General features: G+C 41.8%; 1 protein-coding gene and 1 non-coding gene across 2 annotated transcripts; one reads left to right on the forward strand and one right to left on the reverse strand.

The window, feature by feature from the left end:
• Positions 1-17,408: 17,408 nt before the first annotated feature.
• LOC131837262 (peroxisomal succinyl-coenzyme A thioesterase-like) lies at positions 17,409-18,109 on the reverse strand (the record flags this gene model as incomplete). The annotated part of the gene is made up of 1 exon (XM_059183438.1): positions 17,409-18,109. A coding segment is annotated over one exon (630 nt), but the record flags the coding sequence as incomplete, so codon positions are not given.
• A 28-nt stretch (positions 18,110-18,137) lies between these two features.
• Positions 18,138-18,192, forward strand: LOC131837775 (small nucleolar RNA SNORD56). The gene has a single exon (XR_009356358.1). It is a non-coding gene; the product is annotated as a small nucleolar RNA SNORD56 (small nucleolar RNA).
• Positions 18,193-18,390: the final 198 nt, after the last annotated feature.

The raw sequence follows: 18,390 nt of genomic DNA on the forward strand, positions 1-18,390 counted from the left end.
CTTTTCCCTCTCCCTCTTGGTGTTCTTTCTCTCTCAAGTAAATAAATAAATAAATAAAATCTCTTTTAATAAATAAAAAATAAAGTGTTGCTGGCTGGGGTGCCTGGGTGGCTCAGTGGGTTAAGCCTCTACCTTCAGCTCAGGTCATGGTCCCAGGGTCCTGGGACTGAGCTCTGCGTCGGGCTCCCTGCTTGGTGGGGAGCTTGCTTTCCCCCTCTCTCTGCCTGCCTCTCTGCCTAGTTGTGATCTCTCTCTGTCAAATAAATTAAAAAAAACAAAAACAAAAACATGTTGCTGACTGTGCTCAATCCAGGAACACTCAGCTTACAAAGAATTTACCTGGCCTGCTGCGGCCACCGGCACAACTGACATCGGCACTCAGGGGCGCCTGGGTGGCTTAGTAGGTTAAGTGTCCGGCTCTTGATTTCAGGTCAGGTCATAATATTAGGGTTATGAGATCAATCCCCACATCAGGCTCCATGCTGGGTGTGGGGCCTGCTTGAGATCCTCCCTCTCCCTCTGCTGCCCACCCAGAGAGAGAGAGAGAGGGAAGGAAAATAAATTTTTTTTAAAGATTTTATGTATTTGACAGACAGCAAGAGAGGGAACACAAGCAGGGGGAGTGGGAGAGGGAGAAGCAGGCTTCCTGCTGAGCAGGGATCCCAATGTGGGGTTCGATCCCAGGACCCTGGGATCATGACCTGAGCTGAAGGCAGATGCCTAAGGACTGAGTCAGCCAGGTGCCCCCAAAAGAAAGAAACTTCAAAAGTGAAATCTGCACTTAGGTTTCAGAAAGGCCAAGAAAAAGGTGATTTCTACCTCTCCCTTCCCTGTTACTTAGGTTGCTGTGAAGAGGCACAGAAATGGCTCCCAAGTACATGAAGGAAAAGCAGCAAAGAAGGAGGCCTGGGGGTCCTGGGATCAACCCCCACGGTGGGCTCCCTGCTGTGGGGAAGCCTGCTCTTCTCTCTCCCCTGCTTGAGCGTGCTCTTTATGTCTCTGTCAGATGGATGAATAAAATCTTTAAAAAAAAAAAAAAAAGCTGGCTGGTGGGGAGGAGGCCTGGATTAGGCCATTCAGAAATGCCTTCTTCTAGGGAATTCTGCACTTAGGAACTCCATGGAAGAAATAAGTACTTTACAGGTCAGCTGACAGGGTGGGTTACTCATAATCTGAAAAAGAGTTGGCTGCTGTAAGAAAGGGGGGTGTTTTCCTACAAATTCTAATATTTGCCTATGACTTGTTGAAGTACTGTAGCTTAATACCGGAAATGTGTCTTACTATCTCCAATATTAAACATAAAAATTAATTTTTGTGCCCTTATTTTCGGGGTAGGAACTTTATGGATAGTCTTTGCCTGATGTAGGGTAGAATTTCTCAGGTTACCCCCTACATAATTACACTCCCAGAAAGGTTTCCGTCTGGGCTGGCGCCTGACCTCTTCCATGTATAATAGCCCACTGACTTTTTGTTATTAACTCAGTAGGGAAAGGCTAAACTTCAGAAATTTTACTTCATTATCACCTATCAGCATGCCATCAATATGAGTAATGTCACTATCCCAGTTAGGCTTAGGACACCTGTTTAAATATCACCTTAACAGATTATGTCAAATATTAGAGAGTTGAAATACTTTGGAGGCAAAACTGTAAAGGTAAATCACTGGCCTCCAAGTGACCTCAAACTGTTGTTGATGTCTAAAATGTAAAAACAAACAAACAAACACACTGGGATTAAAAGACAACACCCCAGGGCGCCTGGGTGGCTCAGTGGGTTAAGCCGCTGCCTTCGGCTCAGGTCATGATCTCAGGGTCCTGGGATCGAGTCCTGCATCGGGCTCTCTGCTCAGCAGGGAGCCTGCTTCCCTTCCTCTCTCTCTGTGATCTCTTCCCTTCCTCTCTCCTACTGTGATCTCTCTCTGTCAAATAAATAAATAAAATCTTAAAAAAAAAAAAAAAGACAACACCCCAGAGGCATCTGGGTAGATCAGTAGGCTAAGCATCTGCCTTCAGTTCAGGACATGATCCCAGTGGCATCGTGGGATCAGCCTACATCCCATCAGGCTCCTTGCTCAGCACGGTTCCTGGTTCTTCCTCTCCCTCTGCTTGCCCTTCCCCTTGCTTGTGCTCTTTCTCTCACCATCTCTCTCTCTCTCCCCCCCGCCCCCGCCCTCTGTCAAATAAATAAATAAAATCTTAAAAAAAAAAATCATCCTTGATTGTTATCCTTTTACTGACCTTGATAGGGCATTGTTTTCTTTTTTTTTTTTTAAGATTTTATTTATTTATTTGACAGAGAGATACAGCGAGGCAGGGAACACAAGCAGGGGAGTGGGAGACAGAGAAGCATCCCCAGGTCCCCAGGATCACGACCTGAGCCGAAGGCAGACATCCAACTACTGAGCCACCCCAGCGCCCCAGGGATGATTTTTTTTTTTTTTAAGATTTTATTTATTTATTTGTCAGACAGAGAGAGAGCAAGAGCGAGCACAGGCAGAGTGGCAGGCAGAGTCAGAGGGAGAAGCAGGCTCCCTGCGGAGCAAGGAGCCCGATGTGGGACTCGATCCCAGGACGCTGGGATCATGACCTGAGCCGAAGGCAGCTGCTTAACCAACTGAGCCACCCAGGCGTCCCGATTTTTTTTTTAAAGATTTGATTTATTTAATGGCACAAGTAGGCAGAGCTGCAGACAGAGGGAGAGGGAGAAGCAGACCCCCTGCTGAGTGGGGAGCCCACTTGGGGGCTTGCTCAATTCCAGAATCCTGGGATCATGACCTGAACCAAAGGCAGATGCTTAACCAACTGAGCCACCCAGGCACCCCCCAGACAGGGATGATTTAGAAAGATCTTCCCATAGGAAAACAGTTACAGATCCATTGCATTAGTTTCCTGTAATCCTCAATTGACATCTGAGATCCATCTACTTTTCCAGTAACCCAACTGAGAGTTGAGGGGAAAAGGTTGAAAGTGGGGATGGGGGCACCTGGGTGGCTCAGTGGGTTAAGCCTCTGCCTTCCACTCAGGTTATGATCTCAAGGTCCTGGGATCAAGTCCCACATCAGGCTTTCTGCTCAGCGGGGAGCCTGCTTCTCTCTCTCTCTCTCTCTCTGCCTGCCTCTCTGTCTACTTGTGATCTCTCTCTGTCAAATAAATAAATAAAATATTAAAAAAAAGAAAGAAAGAAAGTGGGGATGGATTCCCAGTTACTCCAATATCAGCTATGATTTCACTCATGATCTAGCCTGGTACTGTTTCCTGTTGACAGTTTTGGTGGGACAAGAGAGCTCCACATTTCCATTTTTTAGCAGCCAGTATACATCCCATTTGAGTAAAGTCCTTTCTTCAAGACAGCAATAACTTAATTGCAATTATACTCTCATGGTTGCGTAGTATTCTATCAGTGTTCACTTTCTGACTTTGATGTTTGTGGTATAGTTATGTAAGGTGCTAGCATTAAGAAAAGGGAAGGAGTGGGGTGCCTGGGTGGCTCAGTCAGTTAAGCATCTGCCTTAGGCTCAGGTCCTGATCCCCAAGTCCTGGGATGGAGCTCCGCATCTGGCTCTGCTCAGCGGGGAGCCTGCTTCTCTCTCTGGGGCACCTGGGTGGCTCAGTGGGTTAAATCCTCTGCCTTCCGCTCAGGTCATGATCCCAGGCTCTTGGGATTGAGCCCCACATCAGGCTCTCTTCTTGGCAGGGAACCTGCTTCCCCCTCTGTCTGCCTGCCTCTCTGCCTACTTGTGATCTCTCTGTCAAATAAATAAATAAACTCTTTAAAAAAAGGTGGGGGGAAGGAATGGCATAGGGAACCCTGTGCAAGTTTTACAACATTGCTGTGGGTCTAAAATTATTTCAAAATAAAAGGTTTATTAAACAAAACAAAACAAATAAAGTAAAACAGTATTAGGGTGGGACGCCTGGGTGGCTCAGTTGGTTGGACGACTGCCTTCGGCTCAGGTCATGATCCTGGAGTCCCGGGATCGAGTCCTGCATCAGGCTCCCAGCTCCATGGGGAGTCTGCTTCTCTCTCTGACCTTCTCCTCGTTCATGCTCTCTCTCACTGTCTCTCTCTCAAGTAAATAAATAAAATCTTAAAAAAAAAAAAACAGTATTAGGGAGTGATAAAACCATCAAAAAGGATACCTTTGATCTTCTGTCCCACTTGTGGAATTAGTAAAATCTGCCAACCTCAAACCCTTCTTCCTCCATATCCTTGAACATTTAGTCTTTCCCATTTAATTGAGGTTTCCAAGAATTTGCATTATCTCTAATCCTGTATCTAAATCCCCTGAAATACTTGAATATTTCCCTTGTCCAAAGCATCTGGACTCAGGCATATGATTTCTCCAGAGGAATCTGATACCGTAACAGGTCTAGAGAGAAAGGACATGGGGGCCACATGTCTCTCTCCCTTTGAGGGGTCTCGTCCTTAGTCTTTAAGGAAGAGTTCTCTGTATTCAGAGAGATTAAATGGCAAGCATAGTTTTCAAAGTAGCTACTTGCTGTCTGGATACAAAAACAGCTTTATTCTTAGCCTGGTCAGCCTGCTCATGGCTCAGTTCCCAGAACTTTGAATTACAAAAGTTATTTATGCAAACAAAAGCCCAGGGCCAGACTGCTTGGGGAGGAATTCTACCAAACATTTAAAGAAGAACTAATTCCTATTCTCCTGAAACTGTTCCAAAAAATAGAAATGGAAGGAAAACTATCAAACTCATTTTATGAGGCCAGCATTACCTTGATCCCAAAACCAGACAAGGATCCCATCAATAAAGAGAACTACAGACCAATATCCTTGATGAACACAGATGCAAAAATTCTCACCAAAATACTAGCCAATAGGATTCAACAGTACATTAAAAGAATTATTCACCACGACCAAGTGGGATTTATTCCAGGGCTGCAAGTTTGGTTCAACATCCGCAAATCAATCAATGTGATACAACACATTAATAAAAAAAAGAACAAGAACCATATGATACTCTCAATAGATGCTGAAAAAGCATTTGACAAAGTACGGCATCCCTTCCTGATCAAAACTCTTCAAAGTGTAGGGATAGAGGGCACATACCTCAATATTATCAAAGCCATCTATGAAAAACCCACCGCAAATATCATTCTCAATGGAGAAAAACTGAAAGCTTTTTTGCTAAGGTCAGGAACACGGCAGGGATGTCCATTATCACCACTGCTATTCAACATAGTACTAGAAGTCCTAGCCTCAGCAATCAGACAACAAAAGGAAATTAAAGACATCCAAATCGGCAAAGAAGAAGTCAAACTATCACTCTTCGAAGATGACATGATACATATGTGGAAAACCCAAAAGACTCCACTCCAAAACTGCTAGAACTTATACAGGAATTCAGTAAAGTGTCAGGATATAAAATCAATGCACAGAAATCAGTTGCATTTCTCTATACCAACAACAAGACAGAAGAAAGAGAAATTAAGGAGTCAATCCCATTTACAATTGCACCCAAAACTATAAGATACCTAGGAATAAACCTAACCAAAGAGGCCAAGAATCTATAAGAAATTGAGGAAGACACAAAGAAATGGAAAAATGTTCCATGCTCCTGGATTGGAAAAATAAATATTGTGAAAATGGCTATGCTACCTAAAACAATCTACACCTTTAATGCAATTCCTATCAAAATACCATCCATTTTTTTCAAAGAAATGGAACAAATAATCCTAAAATTTATATGGAACCAGAAAAGACCTCGAATAGCCAAAGGAATATTGAAAAAGAAAGCCAAAGTTGGTGGCATCACAATTCCGGACTTCAAGCTCTATTACAAAGCTGTCATCATCATCATCAAGACAGCACAAAAACAGACACATAGATCAATGGAACAGAATAGAGAGCCCAGAAATAGACCCTCAACTCTATGGTCAACTAATCTTCAACAAAGCAGGAAAGAATGTCCAATGGAAAAAAGACAGCCTCTTCAATAAATGGTGTTGGGAAAATTGGATGGCCACATGCAGAAAAATGAAATTGGACCATTTCCTTACACCACACACGAAAATAGACTCAAAATGGATGAAGGACCTCAATGTGAGAAAGGAATCCATCAAAATCCTTGAGGAGAACACAGGCAGCAACCTCTTCAACCTCAGCCACACCAACATCTTCCTAGGAACATTGCCAAAGGCAAGGGAAGCAAGGGCAAGAATGAACTATTGGGATTTTATCAAGATCAGAAGCTTTTGCACAGCAAAGGAAACAGTTAACAAAACCAAAAGACAACTGACAGAATGGGAGAAGATATTTGCAAACGACATATCAGATAAAGGGCTAGTGTCCAAAATCTATAAAGAACTTAGCAAACTCAACACCCAAAGAACAAATAATCCTATCAAGAAATGGGCAGAAGACATGAACAGACATTTCTTTCTTTTTTTTTTTTTTAAGATTATTTATTTATTTATTTGAGAGAGAGACAGTGAGAGAGAACATGAGCGAGGAGGTCAAAGGGAGAAGCAGACTCCCCATGGAGCTGGGAGCCCGATGTGGGACTCGATCCCGGGACTCCAGGATCATGACCTGAGCTAAAGGCAGTGGTCCAACCAACTGAGCCACCCAGGCGCCCATGAACAGAACTTTCCGCAAAGAAGACATCCAGATGGCCAAAAGACACATGAAAAAGTGCTCCATATCACTCAGCATCAGGGAAAAACAAATCAAAACCACAATGAGATATCACCTCACACCAGTCAGAATGGCTAAAATTAACAAGTCAAGAAATGACAGATGCTGGCGAGGTTGCAGAGAAAGGGGAACCTTCCTACACTGTTGGTAGGAATGCAAGCTGGTGCAACCACTCTGGAAAACAGCATGGAGGTTCCTCAAAATGTTGAAAATAGAACTACCCTATGACAGAAATTGCACTACTGGGTATTTACCCTAAAGATACAAACGTAGTGATCCGAAGGGGCACGTGCACCCGAATGTTTATAGCAGCGATGTCTACAATAGCCAAACTATGGAAAGAACCTAGATGTCCATCAATAGATGAATGGATAAAGAAGATGTGGTATATATAAACAATGGAATACTATGAAGCCATCAAAAGAAATGAAATCTTGCCATTTGCAATGACGTGGATGGAACTAGAGGGTATCGTGCTTAGCGAAATAAGTCAATCGGAGAAAGACAACTATCATATGATCTCCCTGATATGAGCAAGTGGAGATGCAACATGGGGGGTTAAGGGAGTAGGAGAAGAATAAATGAAACAAGATGGGACGGGGGGGAGACAAACCATAAGTGATCTTAATCTCACAAAACAAGCTGAGGGTTGCTGGGGGGAGGGAGGTTGGACGAAGGGGTTGGGGTTATGGACATTGGGGAGGGTATGTGCTATGGTGAGAGCTGTGAAGTGTGAACCTGGCGATTCACAGACCTGGGAATAAAAATATATTATATGTTTATTTAAAAAAATCATTACACAAAAAAGTTATTTATGGTGAGTGTTTGCCAAGAGTGTTGCCCTAGTGGTGGCTGTTATAGGGAATTTGAGAGATTAACTTTTCCAGGTGCTACATCACTTACTGTTGTAATTTTATTAAATTACTAGTAAGCAATGACCATATAGTTTAACAAAGAAACAGTTCTATGGACAGAACAAAATACTGGCTCACAGAAATACATTCTTTAAAGGATTTTATTTTTTAAAGATTTTTATTTATTTGAGAGTGAAAGAGCATGTAAGAGTCCGAGCAGGGGGAGTGGGAGAGGGAGAAGCAGGCTCCCCTTGGGCAGGGAGCCTGAAGTGGGACTCTATCCCAGGAACTGGGATCATGACCTGAGCCAAAGGCAGAAGATGAACTGACTAAGCCAGCCAGGAGCCCTTAAAGGATTTTAAAGTAATCTCTACACCCAAAATCAGGCTCGAACTTACAGCCCCAAGAGTTGCATGCTCTACCTACTGAGCCCTCCAGGGACCCCACAGAAATACGTTTTCTATTTGCCCAGTTCTCTGGCTATTCACCACTAACACCATCCATGCCCTGTAGTAGCTCTGCTTCTAACTTTTGAAGAGCAGGATGTCAATCTTTGAGAAAATAGGAATGCCAGCTTCTTTGCATTTTAGTGAAAAGCAGATCATTTGGGCAACTGGGGCAGCCTGCCCCAGGCTGATTCAGACGGCTTCTTTAATCATTCCTGATTGCTTCTGTTGTAATTCTCCAAGACCACCGTTGTTCTCCAAGGATCATGGGAATCTTCATAATCTCATCAAACACAGAAACAGCGTGTAACTCTTGGAACATCGTATTCAGAGGTAAGTGCTCACTGTGAGACCTCCTCTCCCCCAATTTGGCCTGGTCAGTCTGAATGTCCTTTGCCTTTATCCTATGATCCTAGTAGCCAACATAGATTTTTCCAGAAGTCTTTTGTATATTATAGTGAGAGCTGGATTTCTGCTGAATCATTGTGTCTCTTCTCTATAGTGTGTCTATTCATTGGCCCTTGGAAGCTGCCTTCTTTTACCTTTATTACTGGGTAAGTTTGAGGTGATCTATGGAGGACTACATAAATTTGCCTTTTAACATCCTGAGAAAACAAGAGACTCTGATCTGGGGAGAGACTTGCTGAATGCTCCCTGCCTGTTCTGATTTCTTGAAAACCCAGGAAAAACAGCCAGAAGACCATGCTCTCATGCCCTCATCTTTTCCCCTAAACTTTAAACTCTAAATCTTCTCCCCAGATAGACTTTCTTCTCATCAAATCACAGTTTTTTATTGTAATATTGTTCCTATCAGTCAGTCTCAGGTCCTGCTAACTGGGATTGTCTTTCTTGCCTAATGTCCTATCAGTGTTTCTTCCAGCAACACAAACTAATTCTGGCCTACCCAATGGACTACTTAGATTTAGACTACATAGCATTGTTTCCACTGGTGGTCCTTTGCATCTTGACTGTGGTCTCTAATTAGAACATCTAGAATCTCTACCATAGGACCTTGAACTTGTCTAGGAGGTGATAATATCTTTGGATAAACTGAATGGCATTTGCTCGGTCTTAGAAGAATGTCTTATGCTCAAATAATGAAGAATAGCATGTAAAAACTTGGACCCACCAGCAAGAATTACTAGGAACTAGTAGAAACACCCATATTGACTTGTAATATACAGTGACTATGGACTATTTACTTTAACCAGTGCCAAACCTCATACAGTTCCTGGTTTGTGTTCCCTCTCTCGCTGTGCCTCTCTGTCAAATAAATAAATAAAATATTAAAAAAAAGAAAAAAAAGAATTGGACACGTAACTGACTCAGCTACCCAGGCGCCCCATGTTTCTATCTTTATTTTTTTTTTTAAGATTTTATTTATTTATTTGTGAGAGAGAGCGAGAGAGCGAAAGAGTGAGTGCAGCAGGCAGAATGGCAGGCAGAGGGAGAAGCAGGCTTCCCTGCCAAGCAAGGAGCCCAATGTGGCACTCGATCCTAAGATGCTGGGATCATGACCTGAGCCAAAGGCAGTCTCTTAACCAACCGAGCCACCCAGGCGTCCCTGTTTGTATCTTTAAACAGCATATTTTTTACTTTTACCAATTTTTGAATCTTACATAAAACATTTTTTTTTTACTTGATCGAAGTTAAGTTTTTATTTAGCTAAAGGCAAATCTCACGAGTGTATTCTACTTAAAAGAAAAACATCTTTATGTAGTATGATTTTATTTATATACCATACAACTCACCTATTTAAAGTGTACAATTCGGTGGTTTTAGCATCTTCACAAGGATGTGCAACTACCACCACTACTAATTCAAGAACAATCTTATCCCCCCAAAGAGAAACCCTGTACCCACTTTCTCCACATCCTCACCAACACTTGATTTTATCTCTCTCTCTCTTTTTTTTTTTAAGTAGGCTTCACGCCTGACATGGGGCTCCATCTTACAACCCCAAGATCAGGAGTTACATGCTCGACCTACTGGGCCATCCATTTATCCCTCTTTTTCATTATAGCAATTCTAGTGGTGAGAAGTGGTATCTCATTGTGGCTTTAATTTGGATTTTTCTGATGATATTGAGCATCTTCTCATGTGCTTATCAGCAATTTGTATATTTTCTTTGGGGAAAGAACTATTCAGAAGCCTTGCCATTTAAATGCCCTCTGCCTGAAGTTTGACTCACTCCCTCATCCTCAGTCATGTATCTGCTCAAAGACTACCTATTCAAATATGTCTTCCTTCACCAGTCTATTTAAAATATCACCTCTCTCGTCATGCTCTAATCTTATTTTTTTTAATTCTTTACAGAATTTATCATTTTATTTTCTTGCTTCCCAACTAGAATAAATGCTCTTGATATCAAAGACTTTGCTATCTTTGTTCATCTTTGCCAGGAACTTAGAACATTGCCTGCCACGTAGCAGCGATTCAGTACATATTTTTTGAGTAAAATTGAATGACTGAAGGCAACAACAGAAAATAAAAGCTTTTCTGTTTCTTTTGGAGTTTTTTTTCAAGAAGGTATTCAGCAGATTTATTTCACCTTGACAAAGTAAATGCTATATAATTAATACCTAATATAAATCTATGTTGAATATACATAGGAGATACAGAGTTTAAACATATTGGTTAAACAGATTTTAATTTTCAGTGAGATTTTATTTCATTATTCATTGATGACAAATTCTTAAAACAAGGTTTAACTGTCATAATTCTGTTAGTTTATACATTTACCTTATACCCTGTACATATACCTACTTTCACTTGAGGTTAAAGTGTCCATTCTTACTCTCTGACAGGAAATCAGTACTATATATGATTTAAACCCATTTTTTAGAGCAGAAAATTGAACATACTAGGAAAATCAGCCTGATACATTTTGTTCTTTACTGGAATGTATAGTCCTTTTATGTTTAATGTAATTACTGATCTATCTGTTTGAGTTTAAAGTATTATATATTTTCTACTCTGCTTATTCTGTATTTTTTTATGTTATTTTAGCTTTTCAAAAATTATTTGGGGTGCCTGGGTGGCTTAGTAGGTTAAGCCTCCGCCTTCAGCTCAGGTCATGATCCCAGGGTCCTGGGATTGAGCCCCGCATTGGGCTTTCTGCTCATCAGGGAGCCTGCTTCCCCCTCTCTCTCTCTGCCTGCCTCTCTGGCCACTTGTGATCTCTCTCTTTGTCAAATAAATAAATAAAAATATTTTTAAAAAATAAATAAAAATAAATATTATTCAGGGTGCCTAGGTGGCTCAGTTTGTTAAATGATGACTCTTGATTTTAGGTCAGTTCATGATCTCGAGGGTGTGGGGTCAAGCCCCACATCAAGCTCTGTGCTCAGCGTGGAGTCTGGTTGAGAATCTCTCTCCCTTTCCCTCTACCCCTCCCCCCACTCACATCTGTGCTCTCTTTCTCTAATTAAATAATAAATAAAAACTTCATATAAAAATTATTCCAGGGGTACCTGGGTGGCTCAGTAGGTTAAGGCCTCTGCTTTTGGCTTGGGTCGTGATCCCAGGGTCCTGGAATCGAGCCCCGCATCAGGCTGCTCCTGCTGAGCAGGAGGCCTGCTTCTCTTTCTCTTTATCTCTGCCTGCTTCTCTGCCTTCTTGTGATCGCTGTCTGCCAAATAAATAAATAAATTCTTTAAAAAAAACTCTAAAAATTATTCCATTTAACTCCTGTATTACCTTATGGTAATAACTCTTGATTTATTAACATTAGATAAAAATATTTTTACCACCTTGTGAAAAATGCAATGAATGATCTTAGAACAATTCTACTCCACTTATTTCCTTCCTACATATGCAATTTAATTCTATGTGTATTTTAAACTACATAGTATATTATTTGCAAATATTTATTGGGGCACCTAGGTGGCTCAGTTGGTGAAGAGTACCTTTGGCTCAGGTCATGATCCTGGGGTCCTGGGATCGAGCCCCATATTGGGCTCCCTGCTTCTCCCTCTCCCTGCCCAATCCCTCTCTCTCTCTCAAATAAATAATAAAATCTTAAAAATATATTTGTTTAACCATAAAAGACTCTTAATCTCACAAAACAAACTGAGGTTTAGCAGGAGGAGGAGGGTAGGGAGGGGGTGGTGGGGTTATGGACATTGGGGAGGGTATGTGCTATGGTGAGTGCTGTGAAGTGTGTAAATCTGGCGATTCACAGACCTGTACTCCTGGGGCTAATAATACATTATATGTTTATTTTAAAAATTATTTAAAAAAAATATATATATATTTGTTTAGACTTATCTACATATTTAGCCTCTTCATTATATTCCATTTCTTCCTTCATCTATGTGCTCTCCCCTGGAATCATTTTCCTTGTGCTTGAAGAATACTCTAGTTTTTCCTTTATTGCAGATATGCTATATTATCTCAATTTATATTTTTCTGAAAATGACTTAATTCTGATTTCATTAACTTTTTTCAATAACCTTTATGAAATATAAATGCTTTCATACTTAAGCATCTCTTCTTCTAGTATAGGCTTCTAGGTTGTCACATATTTTCTGTCAACGCTTTGAAGGTATCATTCCAGTGGTTTCCCATTTCCATTATTGCTGTGTTTAAGTCCGTTGTTAGATTTAGTGTTGTTCCTTTGAAGGTTGTCTTTTTTCTGTGGCTGCTGGCAAGGCTTTTTAATCTTTAGCTTTCTTTGCAGCAGTGTTCCTACAGAACAAACAATTCTGTGGACAGATTGCAAAGATCACTGCAACAGTAACTCCCATCTCAGATGCTCTTCTGGGAATCTTGCAATTCCCTTATCAGGAGGTTAAGAGTCCACTTTCCTTGCACCTTTTTGTGTTTACCTCAAACAAGAGAGTACAGTTGAAGCGATGCTATGTGACTTCCAAAGCTAGGTCATAAAAAAATGCCATGTGTTTCTGCCATCCTTTCTTGGGACGTTCATTCTTGAAAGTCAGATACCATGCTTTGAGAAAACTCAAGCAGTCTCTGGACATGCTCATATACGCAGGAATCACAGTTGCCTTTAGGACTAGGTGGCAGGTGGAAGCTGGAAGGGCTTCTAGGAGACTTAGTGAAAGCCTAAAGGACCCCATGGAGGTTATTATTGAGGGCCTACAGGAAAGCAATAAAAACTTACTGGAAGCTGAAGGCAACACTGACACTTGGCAGTAAAGTGAAAAATGGAAAATAGACCTAAATGAATTCAATAATCTGGCTGAGGGGATTTCCCAGCAGAATACTGATAGTGCCATCTGGCTTCTGCTGCTGCCTATGATAAAAATGCAAGAGAAAGGGTTAAAGAATGAACTCTTATATGTGAAGGAACCAGGACTTGCCAAGTCTGACAATAATACTATTTCTCTTTCCCAGCCTCCCCGTAGGGTAAATTAGTCTTTAATTACGACAGGACCGGGCGCCTGGGTGGCTCAGTGGGTTAAAGCCTCTGCCTTTGGCTCGGGTCATGATCTCAGGGTTCTGGGATCAAGCCCTGCGTGTGCTCTCTGCTCAGCAGGAAGCCTGCTTCCTCCTCTCTCTCTCTCTGCCTGACTCTCTGCCTACTTGTGATCTCCCTCTGTCAAATAAATAAATAAAATCTTAAAAAAAATTAATTAAGACAGGACCTCAGACCAAAGTCAAATCCAGGGTGGGTCTACGGGGCGGGGGGAGGATCCTTTGTGAAGACCTCAGAAAGATTCAAGGTTGTACTTCATAGAACATTTCCAACCGAGCAAAGGCCCCTCGGAAGATTTTAAGGTGTCCCCAGAAGATCCTATTAAATAATAGATTCAAAGAATATTTTTTTTAAAAGATTTTATTTATTTATTTGACAAAGAGAGACAGCAAGAGCAGGAACACCAGCAGGGGGAATCAGAGAAGGAAAGCAAGCTTCCCCGAAGGCAGACGCTTAATGACAGCCACCCAGGTGCCCCTCAAATAGACTGTTTGAGGTGTGTTTTATGTAATAAAGTGAACCTCACTAAGGTTTTTAGAAAACCCACATAGTTCTTAAGAGAATTGTTCTGGTAGCACTACAAATTTGAACTAAATACAAAGAGTGCAGAGAACAGAACTTTGGACTCCTAATCTTTATCATCTAGGAAGCGGACTGAAGTGGCTTTGGAGTTACTCATTCATTTTATGGAAAATAAAGGTTTTAACTCAGAAGGCAGAACCAAGAGCTACAGAGAACAACTTACAGACGGTTAATGAGCATCAAAGAATTGGCAAAATGTTCTCAGATTTCAAAATCGCTAGGGGGCAGTGACTTGTCCATGTGCCTCCCACTTCCCCCATTTTTGAACAAGAATGTTAAGAGTTATCTTACACCTCTCCCACCGTTGTATTCTGTGTGTGTGTGTGTGTGTGTGTGTGTGGTTGTTTCTTTAGTTCACAGGTTTTCACTTTGAGAATGATACTTGGGGAGCTATACCCAAGAACTATATGTGAGGAGCCTCGTCTGTACCTGGATGTGACACAGATGACACAATCTTAGACCTTGAGCCTGCGCAGAACACTGTCACGGAATGAGAGTTTTGAGGAGCCTTGAAAGAGGAATGGGTGTATTCTGTCTGTGGGAGGAACGTGAACCACTGCGGCCAGAAGGCAGATTTTCAAAAAATGATTACAATGTTCCCCATCCTATATTGTCCTAGAACCTTGCCACTCTCCTTTTAAAAGAGGTGGACTCTATGCTCTCCTTGAACTTGAGTGAGGCTCTGGGACTGCCTTGACCAATAGATTATGGCAAGAGCAATACTATGTAGCTTACGAGACTAGTTCAAAAGAATGCCATGCAATTTTGCCTTGCTTTCTTGGGATGCTCACTCTTGGGTCCAAGCCCAAGTAGCCAGTGGAAAAAACCCATGTGGAGAGAAATTGGGAGAACCTCCTAAATCACAGGACTGTCTGAATCCTCAGATGATAGTCACTACCAACCTCCCTGCTATGTGAGTGAGAAAAATAAAGAGTTACTATGTAACTGTCTGCCCACCCACCTTTTTTTAGTGAGAGTGGGGAGAGGCAGAGAGAGAGGGAGACAGAATGTTAAGTAGGTTCCATGCTTGGTGTGGAGTCAGACAATTGCTTGGTCTCATGGCCCCGAGATCAGGACTTGAACTGAAATCAAGAGTTGGGTGCTCAACCAACTGAGACACCCAGGCACCCCAACTAGTTACTGTTTTAAGCCACCATGTTTTTGAGGTAGTTTGTTCACAACAATAGCTAACTGAAACATAACCCCGAAACACTGCCACACAATGTTTTAAAATAACAATCATTTGCTCACAGATATACAATTTGGACATGGCTTGAAAGGTACAATTCTTCTCAGCTTCAGGTATCTGAAGCCTTTGCTGGGGAAGATTATAAATGGCTAGGACCTAGAAAAATCTGGGGGTTTTCACTCACATGTCTGGTGCCTGGGTGGAAATAACTCGAAGGCTGGTCTACAGTTGGCCTCTCCATATATTTTTTGGCTTCCTCACATTATCACGGCCTCAAAGTAGTCAGACTTCCTAAGGTGCCTCAGGGCTCCAAAAGCAAATGTTCCCAGTAGAAAAGGTGGGATCTTATTTATTTATTTATTTATTTATTTATTTATTTGAGAGATCACAAGTAGGCAGAGAGGCAGCCGGGGGTGAGGGGGAAGCAGGCTCCCTGCTAAGCAGAGAGCCTGATGAGGGGCTCGATCCCAGGACTCTGGGATCATGACCTGAGCCGAAGGCAGAGGCTTTAACGCACTGAGCCACCCAGGCACCCTGAAAAGGTGGGATCTTCATAGCATTTTATGATCTAGCCTCTGAAGTGACATACTACTAGTTAAGCTCAACACATCTGACTGAAATGGAAGCTCATCCAGATTTGAGAGAAGAGTATCGGGTCTTCCACCTCTTGGTGGAATAAATGCCAAAGGGTTCATGGCTGTGTTATAAACTGCTACAGATAATTTTTCTGTGATAGTTATGCTATTCTTTATACTTGCTTTAAGTTTATTGTTGTTATGAACTGAATGTGTCACCTCAAAATTCATATTTTTTTTAAAGATTGTATTTATTTATTTGACAGAGAGAGATATCACAAATAGGCAGAGAGACAGACAGAGAGAGAGATGAGGAGAAGCAGGCTCCCTGCTGAGCAGAGAGCCCTATGCGGGACTCGATCCCAGGCCCCTGGGATCATGACCTGAGCCGAAGGCAGAGGCTTAACCCACTGAGCCACCCAGGCGCCCCTCAAAATTTGTATTTTTAAATCCCAACCCACAATGTGGTGGCATTTGAAGGTGGAGCCTTTGGGATGTTATTAGGTTTACACGAAAGCATGAGAGTGAGCCCCCCACCATGATGGAATTAGTGCCCTTATAAAAAGAGGTAGAGAAGCCAGTGCTCTCTTTCTTTGTCACAGGAGGACATGGGGAGAAGGCAGCCATCTGTAAGCCAGGGAAAGTCCATTACCAGGAACTGAATCTGCTGGAATCTTGATCTTGGACTTCCCAGCCTCCAGAAAAAAAGAAATGTCTGTTGTTTCAGCCAGCAGTCTATGGTATTTTGTTATAGCAGCGCAAGCTAAGACATGCTTCTTGAATTGCATGTGGCTTGATGTCTTTGTCAATTTTAGAACCGTCAACTTTTATCTCTTTAGATACACTTATGCAATGCTTTGTGGCCCTCAAAGAAAAGGAGCAATGAGGCCACTAAGAATGTCACACTATGGTTTTCCAAAGTCTATTCTTAAACCCAGGAAGAAGGAATATAAGTCATGGTCATTCATCATTGAAACAGAGTTTAGACTTAACTATTCTAGAGATGCTCCCCTTCTTTACCCTAACTCCTCCTCTCAAGGCATTCTTCTCTGATCTCCATGAGGAAAAGGTCAGCCTGGCTTCCTTATACCAACACTTTTCTGTAAGGTTTGGCCGATGAAAATTTTACCCTGCTACCAGTATTCGAACTAGTAACAAACACTGGATGGCAATTCTCCCACAGTGATTCTTTTTTTTTTTTTTTTTTTAAGATTTTTATTTATTTATTTGACAGAGAGAGATCACAAGTAGGCAGAGAGAGAGGGAGAAGCAGGCTCCCCACTAAGCAGAGAGCCTAATGTGGGACTCCATTCCAGGACCCTGAGATCATGACCTCACCCGAAGGCAGAGGCTTAACCCACTGCGCCACGCAGGCGCCATCCCACAGTCATTCTTTAAAAAAAAAAAAAAAGAAAGAAAAGTAACCTAGCATTTGTTCAACTTTAAATTTCATCCATGGCTTAAAATGTTAAGTAAAATCTAAAAGAAAATACAAATTTTAACAGATGGGATGCTTTTTACTCTTTCTGTTGTATACCTCACTGAATCTTCTGTAATAAGCGTGTGTTACATTGGTAAAATTAATGAAAACATAATGTATTAAAAATTTTACCTAAAGTACATCATTAATACCCACGACATGAATTTTTAACATCATCCAGAGGACAACTGATACACATATGATTACTGAAAACCAGAGTCTGACCTTGAATTTCTCATGTCAGTAACAGACCAACACATTACAATTTAGGGGAAGCTATATTCTGGGTACCTCCAAGATGTTTGCAGAAAAAGGTTAGAATTTGTTTCCATGAATCTTCCTGAGCCCTAGCATGAGCCCTGGGCTCCCCATCCCACATTATAGGTTTGTTCAGTAATTTGTGCACAGAAGCGGGGCATAGGGGGAAGTAAGGAGGTTCAATATTATGCCCAGTCCCAGGATAAGAGAGGATCTGGGGTTTTTCCTTTCCATGGGCCTGTAACCGTTCAGAGGCTATTTGGGCATATAACTCACTCCTCCAGTTATGGTCATCCTGACCAACGATGAAGAGGATGGGCCCCTGGGCTTTCTCTATTGGAATCATGCTGGGGTTCTCATGCCTTCCTATAACATCATTTCGTATATCCACAATGTCCAGGAGGCCTGAGAAGGCTACCTTGAGTCTTCTAAAATCATGGTTCAATGGTGGGATGCACGTCTGCTTGTACTGTATGGGTTTGTTTCCACTGAACCCAGATCCGTTGATGGAAACTGTGGCTGAGATGTTTTTCAAATATGAGGCCATAGAAAGACAAATATCAGCCCCTAAAGAAAAGCCCAGAAGCCCAATGCCTGGGCCCTTCACCTGGAAGGCAAGAAGAAAGAAGAGTCAAGAACACATGTCATAGAAAAATGTTCTACAGTGATGGGAATAGGTTCACTAATGAGTGTTGATACTTTGGGTCTGAGTTAAGCTGAGGGTAGAGGCAAAATGGGGGCTGGGAAGTAGCCATTCCCAGCCATTCCCAGAAAAAAAGTATGGAGCTCTTGGTTGGCTCAGTTGGTAGCATACAGGACTCTTCATCTTAGGATTATAAAATAAAGGTATTAACTATTAAAACATTTTAACATAACGAGAAATGCTAACTTTAATTTGTGAGTTGGCCACAA

Source organism: Mustela lutreola, chromosome 7, assembly GCF_030435805.1.
Source record: "Mustela lutreola isolate mMusLut2 chromosome 7, mMusLut2.pri, whole genome shotgun sequence".
Lineage (NCBI taxonomy): Eukaryota > Metazoa > Chordata > Mammalia > Carnivora > Mustelidae > Mustela > Mustela lutreola.